The sequence below is a fragment of the Chionomys nivalis genome, chromosome 14, assembly GCF_950005125.1.
Source record: "Chionomys nivalis chromosome 14, mChiNiv1.1, whole genome shotgun sequence".
NCBI lineage: Eukaryota > Metazoa > Chordata > Mammalia > Rodentia > Cricetidae > Chionomys > Chionomys nivalis.
This window is the reverse complement of record NC_080099.1, coordinates 49,969,847-49,983,860: the sequence shown is the minus strand read 5'-3', so window position 1 is coordinate 49,983,860 and position 14,014 is coordinate 49,969,847. Positions and strand designations below refer to the sequence as shown.

At 48.4% G+C, this 14,014-nt stretch overlaps 1 protein-coding gene across 1 annotated transcript in view; it reads right to left on the bottom strand.

The window, feature by feature from the left end:
• Positions 1–14,014, bottom strand: part of Myo7b (myosin VIIB) — a 64,144-nt gene that overhangs the window by 19,711 nt on the left and 30,419 nt on the right. Inside the window, exons 16-23 of the mRNA XM_057788739.1 lie at positions 11,464–11,616; positions 10,845–10,943; positions 9,763–9,857; positions 7,764–7,848; positions 6,068–6,286; positions 2,874–3,044; positions 2,551–2,760; positions 2,232–2,396 (exon numbers count right to left, since the gene is read on the bottom strand). Coding sequence (XP_057644722.1) covers positions 2,232–2,396; positions 2,551–2,760; positions 2,874–3,044; positions 6,068–6,286; positions 7,764–7,848; positions 9,763–9,857; positions 10,845–10,943; positions 11,464–11,616 — 1,197 coding nt within the window. The remainder of the gene's footprint in view (positions 1–2,231; positions 2,397–2,550; positions 2,761–2,873; positions 3,045–6,067; positions 6,287–7,763; positions 7,849–9,762; positions 9,858–10,844; positions 10,944–11,463; positions 11,617–14,014) is intronic.

Below are 14,014 nucleotides of genomic sequence, written 5' to 3'. Positions count from 1 at the left end.
TGTGATCTCCCGACATCCCCATTCTGGCTATGCCCCTGCCTCACAAAGTGTGTGACTTCCAAGACTAGACACTACATCTTCCTTCCCTCTTGGATCACTCAGTATGAAAAAAAACCATGTTGTGGGGATTCTTAGCTAGCTCACGACGGCACCATAGAGCTGGGACCCATGTACCATTCCATGATCTTGGGAGTGAACTCGGGTCAATCCTACAGATTATTCCAGTGAAAGTTGACAGTTTGGCAGCATCTTTGAGGCACTCTGATTCAAACCCATCCAAGCTACTCCCGACTCTCAGAAAGAACCAGTCTGCCCTGTCTTAATCTGCTGTGCTTCAGGGTGACCTATTACATAGCAGCCACTACCTGACACACTCGGTGGAGCTCATGCCTCTGGAGATCAGGAAGCCTCACTGATCCTGGGTCATCCACACAGTCAGGGCTGTGGAGGCTTTTAGACTCCTCTGTGGCTAGTTGGAACATGGGGCCTCATGTTTCAGTGACCTGGGGTATGGAGCCCTCCTGGACTTCTGCAGTGGCTCCCTGCTTACTATCACTGCTACTTAAGTAATTCCTTTCGATTTTGGTTAATTCATTGCATGAATCTGGAGGAGGCCTTGGCCAAATTATTTTTAAACTGTCAGGATGTAAACATCTGTATAGGCATTCGCGTTTGTTGGGGGGGTGAGGGCACAGGTGAACATGCACATGTATGTGAGTGTAGATAGAGGCCAGAGATCAGTATCAGGGATCTTTTTCAATGATTTCACAATATAATTTTTTAAAATTTTTTATGTGTGATGCTCAAAGAGGCCAGAAGAAGGCATTAAATTCCATGGAGCTAGACTTAGAAGTGGTTATAAATACTGGGTGCTCGGAAGCAAACTCTGGAAGAGCAGCAAGGGCTCTTAGCTGCTGAGCCGTCTCTCTAGCCCCTCCATTTTCTTTTTTTGAGTTGGGGTGTTTTATCCAACTTAAAGCTCACTGATTTGGCTGGGCTGGCTGGGCTGGCTGACCAGAAAGATCCAGAAATCTTCTTACCCTGCCAGTGCCAAGGTCAGGGGCACACAGCTTTTTAAAGAAAAGCTTTTATTTGAATTATTTTTAAATATGTGTGTCTGTGGGTGTACAGATGAATGAAGATGTTCCCAGAGGACAAAGGCGTTGGGTCTCCTGGAACTGGAGTTACAGATGTTGGTGGGCTGCTTGATATGGGTGCTGGGAATTGAACTTGTGTGCTCTGGAGGAGTAGTACATGCTCTTAACAGCTCAGCTGGGGGTACAGCTCAGCATGCCTAGCCCATACCAGGGTTGGGGTTCAATCTCAGGCCCAGGAAGGAATAAGAAAGGAACTCACTCTCTGAGTCAGGATAGTGGGTTGAAAACCAGCTCCCATATATGTGTTCACCCTGATTGATAAACATAATAATCGATACTTTATAGGACTGGCATACCTGGGGATTAAATGAAGAAAACTAACAGCTATCTAGTAGGCTATCATTCAACAGTAGCATCTGCTTTTTGTTTTGTTTTGATGTGTGTGTGTGAGCGTATGTGCAGATGTGTGCACGGCCAGTGTATGTGTGAAAGTCAGGGGACAGCCTCGGGCATCAGTCTTTACCGTCTGTCTTTTTTGATACGGGGCCTCATTGCCACCGTACACACCAGGCTGGCTTCAGGCTTTGGGGGGTCTTTGACTGCTTCCCATTTCCTCAGGGGAGTGCTAGGCTTAGATGCTCAAGCTACTGTGCCTGGCTTGTTTTGGGGGGGATTTGACCTTTATTTTCATGGCAAATGCTCTCATCCACGGAGTCAGCTCCGCAGCCCTATTTATTTTCCTTCTCCGTATCTTTTTCTCTGACTTCCACCTCGCTATATAGCCAAGGATGACCCTGAAATCCCGACCCTCCTGCATCTACAACTTGAGCGCTGGAATAACAAGTATGTCCCCACCTTGTCTAGGGTTCAAGTTCAGGGTTTTGTTCATGCTAGGCAAGCACTCTACCAACTGAGTCATAGCCCCAGCCTCAAAAATCTGTTGTTGCTTTTAAATGTTAATTAGTCAAAGCTAATAGTGGGAGTTGAGAAGCCCCTCTCCATTCACGACTGCAACATCCCAACAGTCCTGGTGTTGCTTTTGACTGGTGCCTTCCCATACACATTCATGTCTGAGGACTAGGCTTCTGCCCCGCTTCCCATGTTCTTCTCCTGTCTGCCGCCCTCACCACATACCTGTGCATGTCCGTTGTGCTGTGGGCCCTGAGTGCCACTGTCTTTGCTCAGCCTGTTATGGGTCTGCTGTGTCATTGAGTCACTCAGGCTGTTCCTGGTGTAGAGCACTGGTTCCGGAAGGTCCCCCATGAACCTCAGGATGATGGGCCATACAGCTAGAGCCACCTGGAGAATGAGACAGGAGGCCTGGTTGATTCCAGCACTGGAGTCCATGTGGCCTGGGCCCTTTGCTTACTTCCTCTGAACCACAGCTCAGACTTTGGGCTCTGGGGTGGGGGAGCGGGGCTGGGCTACACAGAAACCAGTAAACAGCTGGTACCAGGTGGTCAGTTTCATTTTCATGGTAGAGCAGTGGGTACTTGAGCAGCTTCTGGATGTGGGTATGGTTGGCTGATTTCTGGAAGTAAGTCACAGCAAACTTGGGGAAGGTATACTCATCCAAATCGTCCCTATCTTCCTCAGGCATTTCTGTCATGGGCACTGCATCCAGATCAACTTCGGGCAATTTCTGAGTCTTTACTTCCAGATCCTGGGAAGGCCAAACAGGGAGGACATGGGCCAAGCTTTCAGCCAATGGAGTGCACACGACTAGTCCCAGTTAGTCCGAGAAGGGTCCTCCCATCCCTGCTTGGACTGTCTTACCTCAAAGCCTGTTGGAGCTGGGCCCTCCTGGCCTCCAATCATGGCTGGGAGGAAACCAAACACTTTCTCCACCATTTCTGTGTCGGTGACTGTGTCATAGATGGACTTACGCTTCCTGTCAGGGACAGCACCTTGACCCTTTGGTTCGCTAGCCAGAATGACCCGAGGTTCCTGTATATACCCCATAGAGAGAAGGTCACTTACAGGCAGGGCTGACCTCCAGGGTGCAACATTGCTTAATGTCACAGGCACCCCAGAAGCCTAGGAACCCTCATCTTGCCATCATTTGTCTGAATAAAGATGTTTTCCCTAAAATAATAATAATTTTGTGTACATGGACATGTGTGCACAAGTGTCTTCCTCAGTTGCTCTCAATTTAATTTTTTTGAGATAGAGTTCTTTAAATTCATTTTACATACCAACCACAGTTCCCCCTTCCACCTCTTTTTCCATGGGAGAGAACTTCTTATTAAGCCTGGAGCTCACCAATTTGGTGAAACGGGCTGGCTGTTCAGCCCAGGGAGGCCCCTGCCTCTGCCTCCTCAGAGCTGCGGTTGCGGGTGAATGTCACCGTCATGGAATTTTTTTCATGCATGTTGGGGATTCAAACTCAGGTCCTTACATCAGACACTTTACTAACTGAACCTTTCACTTTGCCTAATCATAACATTTAACATCTAGAACGAATGGAGATGATTCATCAGGCCTCTTCCTTTCTAGCAATTATCAGGGAGGAGAGTTTGACCACTGAGGCACTCCACAAACTTCAGGAACCCAAATGCCTGAGGATCTCTCCTCTCACACAGCCTGCTTGCTTTCCCAGTATGTTGTGCAGAAGAACCCATGTGTGTCTGTGGAGATGAAGCCAATGTTATCCCATCCCTTTGCTGCATCATATTTGCCAATGAGCCGGAAATAAAGAACAAGGTTGACGAGATTGGCTCTTAGATGCATCATAGATGTAAGATCCTACATAGTGGGATTTTAAAATGCAGCTTGCTCTCTCCCCTCCCTCCTTCTCTCTCTCTCTCTCTCTCTCTCTCTCTCTCTCTCTCTCTCTCTCTCTCTTTCTCTCTCTCTCTCTGGATGTGTGTGTGTGTGTGTGTGTGTGTGTATGTGTAGACCAGAGACCAACCTTGTGTTGTTCCTCAGGAGCTGTCTACATTGTAAGCTTTTTGCTTTGTGAGACAGGATTTTTCATCGACAGCTCATCCAGTAGGCTAGGGTGACTTAGAGGGATCCTCCTGTGTCCACGTCCCCAGTGTTAGAATTACAGATGCACACCACCATGTCTGGTTATTCATGTAGGTTCTGGGATCCAGCTCAGGTCCTCAGGTTAGTGAGACAAGGACTGTAGCTATTGAGCTCTCTCCCTAGCTCCGCCCCCTTGAATACGGGGTTACCTTGATGCTAATCTACTGCTCCCCATCCTCTCAATCTCCCACAAACTGGATGATGAGTCTTGTGCTTTTCTGCCTCCTGAAGAGTTTGTTCTTCTTAGCGAGACAGCGCCTCTCACAGCAGATCTGGCCCAGATTCCCTGCGCCTTTAAGGGGACTGATCATCCCTGATTAGAAGTCATCCCAAGCCCAAAGGCTAAGATGCTCCACTTCCAGGTTCCAGATACAAGACTGTCTTGTCAATCTGTATCCTGTCTCATGTTATACTTACAAGTTCCCTAGGTGTGACTGGGTCTTCCTTCCCAGAGGCCATTATGAGCTACATGAGAAGGGAATCTAGTCTGCTTCCTATTTTGTGTGTGTATGTGTGTGTGGTGTGCGCACGCGCATGTTCATTTGGGTAGGGGAGGGTGCAATTATATGAAGGTCAGAGGTCAATCATAGATCATTCATAAGGCACCATTCCCCTTGTTTTGTGACACAGGATCTTTTTCTGGCCTGGCATTTGATGACTATGCTAGTCTGGCTGACGATCAAACCCCAGGAATCCACTGTCTCTACACTGGTATTACAAACACATACCACCACACCTGCCCTTTTCACGTGGGGTCTGAGGATCGAGATGAGGCACTCATGCTTGTGAGGTGTGATAGTTAGTTTTGATTGTTAATGTGACACAATCTAGAATCACTTTGGAAGGGCGTCTCAGTGAGGGTTGGTCTGTAGACACGTCTATGGGGGATCGTCTGGGGTACATTTAATTGAGGCGGAAAAACCATCCATCATGGGTGGCACCATGCCCAGGGCAACTGATCCCAGATTATCTGAGTGGAGCAAGGGGCTGAGCATTAGCACACATACATTAACTTTGATTGGCCTCTGCTCTCGACTGGTTGTAAGATGGCTAGATGCTTCAACCTCTTGCAACCTTGACTCCCTGCAGCAAATAAACCCTCTCCTTTAAATTGCTTTTGTGAGGGTATTTGTCATAGCAGCAGGAAGCATAGCAAGTCATTTACTGTGGTGGTTTGAATGAAAATAATCCCCAGAGGCCCGTAGGGAGGGGCACTTTTATGGTGAGTGGCCTTGTCAGAGCAGGTGTGGCTCGTTGGAGGAAGTGCGTCACTGCTGGGGGTGTGGGGGGGAGGCAGCCTTTGAGGTTTCAGAGGCTCAAGCCAGACCTAGAGGCTCAGTCTCTCTGCCTGCTGCTTGCTAACCCAGATGTAGAATTCTCAGCTACCTCTCCAGCACCATGTCTGCCTGCGTGCCACCATGCTTCCTGCCATGAGGATAATGAACTAAACCTCTGAACTGTAAGCCAACCCCAATTAAATGTTTTCCTTTAGAAGAATTGCCATGATCATGGCGCCTCTTCACAGCAATATAAAGCCCTAACTAAGACATTTGCCAGTTGAACTACCTTTCCAGACATTGCACACTATCTAAATTACAGTCCCAACAGCATCTCCTAATTTGCTTCATAGATTTTTGCTGTGTTTTGAGTAACTTGTGTAGATTTAAACATCTTTGTCTGAGAATGTTGGATATTCTAAAGTACTTCTCATAAGTACTCTTAATTCAGCACTCGGGAGGCAGAGGCAGGCGGATCTCTGTGAGTTCGAGACCAGCCTGGTCTACAAGAGCTAGTTCCAGGACAGGCTCCAAAACCACAGAGAAACCCTGTCTCGAAAAACCAAAAAAAAAAAAAAAAAAAGTACTCTTAATTGAGGCTCATCAATTTTCCTATTGGCCCCAGACAGCCCTACCTCCCTTGTACACCAAGTAACCACCTACAATGGGTTTTTGTTGCCGGAAGCTCCTCCGGGCAGCCAGGCCTCTGGTATGTACCTGTTTGGCTGCCGCCGCCTTCCTCTTGGCCTGGACTTGCTGTCGCACCAGGTAGCCCCTGCAGTGGGCCTGCAGCTGCACTATCCTCCGTCGCATGGTCTGGAACTGTCTCATCAGCTGGTGGCTCCGGGCAATGGCCTGCAGACGCTTAAACCCCACTAGGATCTGTGGGAACAGAAGGTAGTTAGATTTTCTGCCAGACACTTTCCTGAGAGAGCAGAGAGTGGCTCTCCCTGGGAGATCCTCGGTATAATTTAGTCACCTATTCTTTTTTTATGAAAAAAGAATATTACGAGCATCCTTACAGGCCAATGTGCATGAGTCCATTAATTCCTTGTAAACTGGAGCAGAGCCTATCAGTCAAACATGTGCTTGATGAGCACCCGGCAAATAGCATATGTGATGGTTTATATTGACTGTGAACTTGGCCAGGATCTAGAATCACCTTAGAGACAAAGCTCTGGGCTTGTCTGTGAAGGGTTTTCAAGATAAGGTTAATTGAGGTAAGTAGATCTATCCTAAGCATGGACAGCACCGTTTTCACAGGCGGGTTTCTGCATTGTATATAAAGGAGATGCCTAGCTGAATGTAGGAACTCCTTGCTCGCTGCTTTCTGACTGCGGATGCAATGCAGCTAGCAGCCTCATGTTTCTGCTGCCGTATCTCCTTATCATAATGGACTGTGAGCCCAAACAAGCCCTTCCCTCCTTAAGTTGCTTTAGTCAGGCATTTTGTTGCTGCAGCAAGGGAAATAGCCAATGCCACGGAAATAGTGGACCGGCATGGGCTTCACAGCAGCCAGCAGGGTTCATCACAGTGCTGGACCAGGAGCTCCTGTGGAGTCCACGCAGGCGGGGTCGGCATCTTTAAAATGGGAGAGTAAGAAATGCGTGAACACTCAATCTATACCAGGCCACAGAGGTCCCTGTGTCTCCGGGATGAGCCTGTTGACTGCTCAAAGACCGACTTAGGCCCGGCCTCAGGATATACCCACTTGTGAGAAAATCTAGGTAAGTAAGCCCCTCTGTGCTTGAATTCCTTTACTTACAGAGTGATTAATATTAAATAAAACAGTGCACTCAGTACAACAGGTCCCCACGTGGCTCCTCCTTTCTTGTCAGCTACCACCACTTTTGAGCGCAGAGCTGAAAGTCAGGGCGTGTTGCTGATGTAACCCTAGTCACAGTCATGACAGGAACAAGGGATCAAGTGAGGCCCAAGAGAAGTGCAGTGACGGCCTCTCTGATTCATAGAGAACAATGTCTCTATCTGGGGCCTGTGGTTGGAAGCAATGTTTGCAACCTGAGGTCCATCCGGCTGGTTAGTCTACTGACTCCGTGTTGGGAGAAGAGAAGCCATCAACCCAGTCCAGCCTGGGGGATGCCCAGAATTCTGGAGGGGAACATTGATCTCCACCCCCAACACAGGGCTGGAGATCATGCAAAGAAAAGAAAAAAATCTGTATTCTCTATCAACTCGCAATGGAATGCTTCCTGCCTGGAGCTATAATTCAGAGAAACAATTGTGAATGATGTGTCTTTCATGGGTCTGTTTTCTGCTGCCCCTGAAGGCCCATCTTCCCAGGCTCTCTCTCTCTCTCTCTCTCTCTCTCTCTCTCTCTCTCTCTCTCTCTCTCTCTCACCAGCTCGAAATTCTTTCTTTGGCAGTGGCCTCGCCACGTTGCCTGGAGGGTCACAGCCGCCTGTCTCTGCCTCAGGAACTCCTTCCTGGAGAGAAAATGCAAATTAGAAGTGCTAAATAACTCTCCTCCTAGGTCCTGGAAGGGTGTGGAAACACAGGGACTGGTGCAGAAACAAAGGTGGGTAATAAAATATCAGGGAGGAAGGGAACTGTATGGCACATACTAGGATGCCTTGCAAGATCTAAAGATGTGCATGCAGGTTAGAATCATGGGATTTACTATTAACAACCTACATCTCTGGGCTGAGGGTGTAGCTCAGTGAGAGAACATTGTCTGATATAAGGTCTTAGGTTCAGCCCTCAGCATCACAAACATAAAACCTCAGGTAAAACAGACAAAACTAAAGCAAGACAAAAACTCTCCTCACATTTGAATGATGATAAACCAGTTTTTTTTTTTAATAATCAAGAAATCTCTTCTCAACCCTTCATATTCCACCAAGATACACGAAGGAACAGAATCAATGGCCCCTTTTTCACTTCTTTTTTTTTCTGTTTTCATGTGTATGTGTGTTGTATGTACGCATGTGTTCTTGCATGTGTGTAGGAGTATATGGTTTATGTGGAGGCCTGAGGATGATATAAAATTATCCTCTGTCCTTCTACCTTCCCATTCCTTGAGTCTCCCATGCAAACCCAGAGCTCACTGATGTGACTAGCTAGGCAGCCAGTTTGCACTGAAGATCCCATCTCCACCTTCCAAAGCTGAAACGATGGGAAGACGGCACGCCCTTCTGATGTTCACATTGTGTCCTAGCATGCTTTATCTGTCAATTTGACACAGTCCAGAGTCATCTGAGAAGGGAGCTTCCAATTCCTGCCAGTCCCTCAGCCCAGGACTGGGACAGAATCTGGACGTAGGGTTCCAAAGATCGAAGACCTCTCAAGTGAGCTTGGCCCATGTAGACCTTTTATTTCATACTCAGTTGTGTTTTCTTACCACAGGCTTAGAATAGTATATCCCAGTCATATTAAAACTATACAGAGAACTTCAATATAGATTATTCCTGGGTCCCATATAGAACAATTTTTTTTTTTTTTTTTTTTTTTGGTTTTTCGAGACAGGGTTTCTCTGTGGCTTTGGAGCCTGTCCTGGAACTAGCTCTGTAGACCAGGCTGGTCTCGAACTCACAGAGATCCGCCTGCCTCTGCCTCCCGAGTGCTGGGATTAAAGGCGTGCGCCACCATCGCCCGGCTAGTCCATATAGAACAATTATATCAGAGTGTTTGCTCTTTGTCTAGTGTATACACAGAGAGGGAGAGAAAGACAGAGATAGAGAAAGACACACAGACACAGAATGAGTCAGTCAACCCTCTAATTGTATATACCTATGTATACACATGCACACAAATCAGCCTTCTAATTGTGTATACCTGTACACACACACACACACACACACACACACACCACTGTAATTAAAAACAAACCCTTAGTGGATGGACCAAGTAGCAGAACGGAGAGAGCAGAGATGAATCAGTAAGCTTGAAGGTAGAACAAAAGAATTTTTCAATCTGCATGACAGAGGAAATGGGCCGAAGAAAGTGAGCAGGGCCCCAGGGACCAAAGGGGCTTTGACAAAGGAGCTGAGACTGGTGTCTTCAAAGACCCAGGAGCCAGGAAGGAAGAGATCGCTTTACTGGCAGAGATAGCTTCATCAACAAAGTGCTTGCTTTGCAAACATGAGAACCTGTACCTTTACCCGTGTGTGTGCATGTGTGTGTGTGTAAAATGTATATTGACTGACTGAATTGAGGAGATTTTGTGCCTCTGTCTCCCAGGCCTGCCCGAGGGACACGTGTGCTGAATGACTTGCCTGCCCTCCAGGTTAAGGGGGTGAGGTGCACATAGGTTACTTGGTGGGCCTGGGATCTCCAAATAGCTGTAGAATACTTACTGCCCAGATCAAGTCAAACTTTGGGGTGGTTTATGGGGCAGACACCTGTATTTGTGTCCCCGAAGGACTCTCTGGATGCAGGTCGCCGCTCCGTCCAGGGCCTGGCTCCTCTGGATCTCCAGCGTTGTGTCCTGATGATCCTGAGGGTGGGTGAGATCACATCATGTTGCTACCTCTCCCTCGCCTCTCTACCCCTGCTTGGGACCAGGTCTTGGTCTCTGGGGTCAGTTATGTCCCAGACTCTCCTACAAGGACCGGCAAAGGAAGGACCCGATGTGGATCAGAATGAAGCTGCAGCTACAGCTCACCCTGGCACCAAACTTACTTTAATGTCTTATTTTGCTCTTTCAATCTATCAGTCTTCATTTCCCAAAGTCACTCGCAATTTGCATTGGGCTATACAGCACACCTGAGCTTATTTCTGTGTAAAAATAGTTCCCAAAGCCCATGAGAAGAGATCACGGGAGCCAGCATGAGATGACGGCTTGTTCTCATCTATTGGGGGGGGGGGAGGTGTCCTCTACTGCCTCTCACCCCTCCTAATTCCCAGGCCTGATACGGGAAGCACAGGCCTGCCATGGTAGCTCCAGGAAGGCAGGGATTGTCTTTACATTACAGAGAGCAGTGGTTCTGTGGCTGGTGGAGAGATGTTGGTGGCTCAACCGTTCTCCCTTCCCCCCTCCCTCCCTCCCTGTCTCTCATCCTCCTTCCCACCTCATTCTCCCTCCCCATCTCCTTCTTCTATTTAGCATCAGGAGGATTGAGTCTCTCATGTGCCCTGATGAGCTTAGAGACATAGACCTGGACCAGATCTTGGGCGTGGATGCAAGGAGCCAGGGGTGAACCTTCTATTCTCATTCTTTCCCTATTATCAACTTTACCCTGTGCTGCTCTGTGTGGCTTTTCGTGGCTATTTCACCTTCCTGGACGGTTCCCTTGGGACTGTCTCTCTGTTACCCTGTCTCTCTACTACTTCCTTCCTGTCTAGATTCCAGATCCCCATTATGGGACCAACAGTGTGTAAACCAATGGCTAGAAGAAATCATAGTCCAGCTGGGGACAGGGCAGGCAGGATGGAATACTCCTTCTCCCTTCCCTGTGGTTTCCAGGACGCCATGGAATCTCACCTTCAGGAAGATTTTGGTCTTTCCCACTTTCCAGTCTTTATCTGTCCCCAGGCACACATCAGCAATGTGCAAGGTCATTTGGCGGTGTTTGTCTTGAAACTGTTGAGAAAACCAGGGGTGGTCAGGGACTCTGGAGAGGGGTGAGGGTCTCCTCCAGGGTCATGCAGGCCTCTCAGCAAGGGCTGTCTGACTATACTCAGGTGTTTGTCTACACTCCAGGTTAAGGGGATGAGGGACACATAGGATACTTGGGGGGCCTGGGGCCTCCGCGTAGCTGGAGAGCACTTAGCCTCAGACCAATCCAAATGTTAGGATGGCCGCAGGCTGCAGAAGAATGGTAGAACATTCTATCCCACAGATCTTCCTAGCCACCCCTCAGATACTGGACCTGGTGGTCACAGGAGAGCAGAGTAAACCCACAGACATCTAAAAGGAATACACACAGCCACCAGCATCAACCAGAAGCCTGTGAGCCAGGCACGTTGCCTGTGAAGATAGAGTAGGGGACAACAGGAAGGACAGACAGCTGGGGTTGGCAATCCAGGGAGGTCCAGGAGATCAGGAAGGTGGCGAGAACTCAGTGGGAGGCACAGGGTTCTATCAGCTCGTAGACACACACCTGCTTGCGCTCAGGGCTGGACAGCAGCATGCGGAACCTCTGGGAGAATTCTTCAAACGTGTAGCGGATGGGAAAACCCGACTTGCGGATTTGCACCGTCTCCATCATGCCGGAATAGCGCAGCTGCTGAATGCACAGCTCTCGGTCAAACAGCTGCGGGCAGAGATGTCTGGGTTGAGGAGCCAAGGACCCACCCTCCCAAACCACTCATTGTCGCTACTGCCAGGGGTGGGGGGTCAGCTTGCCTAGGGATCTGTCCTGTCATCCTCCAAAGACCCTTTTCTCCTCCAGTTGCTTTGGGTCATGGTGTTTCATCACAGCAGTAGAAACTCTATCTAAGTGTCTGATGGACAGCACCAGAAGTTGTCCTCTGACCTCCACCTACATCACACACCCAGGGGAGGAGTCATTTGCATATCCACCCCCTTTAGAAATGCAAAGTCTTTATGTGGGCCTGGCTTACAGCAACATGGATGCCGCCCTGAGAAAGGCAGCATCGCGTGCCTCTCCTCCTCAGTGGAAGGGAGAAGCGAATCTACTTAGAGGCAGAGGCTCTTGTCCTCTCTTCCTCTGGATGGACATAAAGAACTGGATGGAGGGAGAGGGAAATGATGTCGGATGTCAGTGTGACTGACAGGAATCCGGTGTGGTGCTTAGCTTCCCTCATCTCCAGGACTCCAGAGCGTACTCTCAACCTGAAGTTTTAGGGGAGATGACTCCCTTTAAATAGATAAGCCCGTGGGAGGTTGGAGAAAGTCACCGTGGGTGAACAGCCAGTTGTTACTGAGTGTTTCCCGAGAGCCTGTAGTTTCTATTTAATCTCCACAACAGCATACGTGACCGGCATGATTGGCGCTGGTTTAAAGATGAGATGCCTGAAGGGCAGGGCCATACTCTTCAGTGGCTGGGCCTGTCTGCTCCTCAGCCTAGGCCTCTCACAACTCACAGCAGGTAGCCGCTGCCACTGAGATGAATTCTGGTCAGAGGCACCAGAGAATGTGAGCCTCAGCCTAGGGCAGGGGTGTGGCTACCTGCAGGACCTCTAAGAGCAAGACAGTTTTTGCCAGCATGAGGAAGAAGAGTTGCCTAAGCTGGTGGTGGTGGCGCACACCTTTAATCCCCGCACTTGGGAGGCAGAGGCAGGCAGATATCTGTGAGTTCAAGTTCAGCCTGATCTACAGAGCAAGTCTCAGAACACCTATGAGGCTGTACAGAGAAACTCTGTCTCAAAAAACAAAAGTAGCTGTTGTCTATAGTAACTGTCTGAAATGAAAAATGAAATGTGTGCCCTGGCAATGCTGAAGTATGCATGAACAGCCTGCATATGGCAGTTCTGTTGAACTTGTCCATATTGGGTTTCATGGTCTAAGTTGATGCAGATGACGGACCAGGTCTCTTCCTTAAATAGCAGTTGTCTATACTAGTGTAATTGGCCCCCATAAGCTCATAGGGAGTGGCACTATTGGGAGATGTGGCCTTGTTGGAGGAAGTGTGTCACTGTGGGAGTGGGCTTTGAGGTCTCCTATGTTCAAGATACCACCCAGTGTCTCAGACCACTTCCTGTTTCCTGAGCAAGATGTAGGACTCTCAACTCCCTCTCCAGTACCATGTTGGCCTGTCCACTGCCACGTCCCACCATGATGGCAATGGACTAAACCTTTGGCCTGTAAGCCACCACAAAGACATCTTTTCTTTTATCAGAGTTGCCGTGGTCATGGTGTCTCATTACAACAATAGAAACCCTAAGACAACTAGCTTTTATGAAAACAGCCTCAATATACACAGTTGCATTCTATTTAAAAGGTATTTAATTTTAATGTGATATTTATTCATTAGATTTATTTTATATTACATTTATCTATTGTGTGTGTACATGAGTGTGTGTGCCAAGGTGCATGTGTGACACCATGTATGTGGAAGTGAGAGGACACCTTGCAGAAGCTGGTTCTCTACATCTATCATGTGGGTCCTGGGACCAAACTCCGGACATCTGGCTTGGCAGCAAGTTCCTGTACCCATTGAGCCATTTGTTAGCCCAAATGTAATTTTCTTTTGGGGCTGGAGATAGCTCAGCTGGTAAGGTACTTTCTAGGGAAGTATGACAACCTGCCTTTTGAGCCACTGAGCCCACATTAAATGCCACCACCACCACCACCAAAACTAAGCATGGACCAACAATACAAGTGAAGGGAAGAGGAAGTAAGCAGATCTCAGGGGTCTGCTGGGTAGCTGGTCTAGCTAAATCCGCAAGCTCCGGGTTCATTCAGACACCCTGTCTCAACAAATGAGGTGGAGGGGCTGGAGAGGTGGCTCAGCAATTAAGAGACGTCTATTTCTGCTAAGACCTAGGTTTAGTTCCAGTGTTCATGTCCAGGAGGCTCACAATGACCTGCTGTTCCAGCTACAGGGACGATGGTGGTCTCGTTTGGCCTCCACAAGCAATTGTACTCATGTGCACATGTGCCCACATAGACACACATACTTTTTTTTTTTAAAAGGGGGTAGTTGTTGGAGAGATGGCTCACTAGTTAAGGACACTGACTGCTCTTCT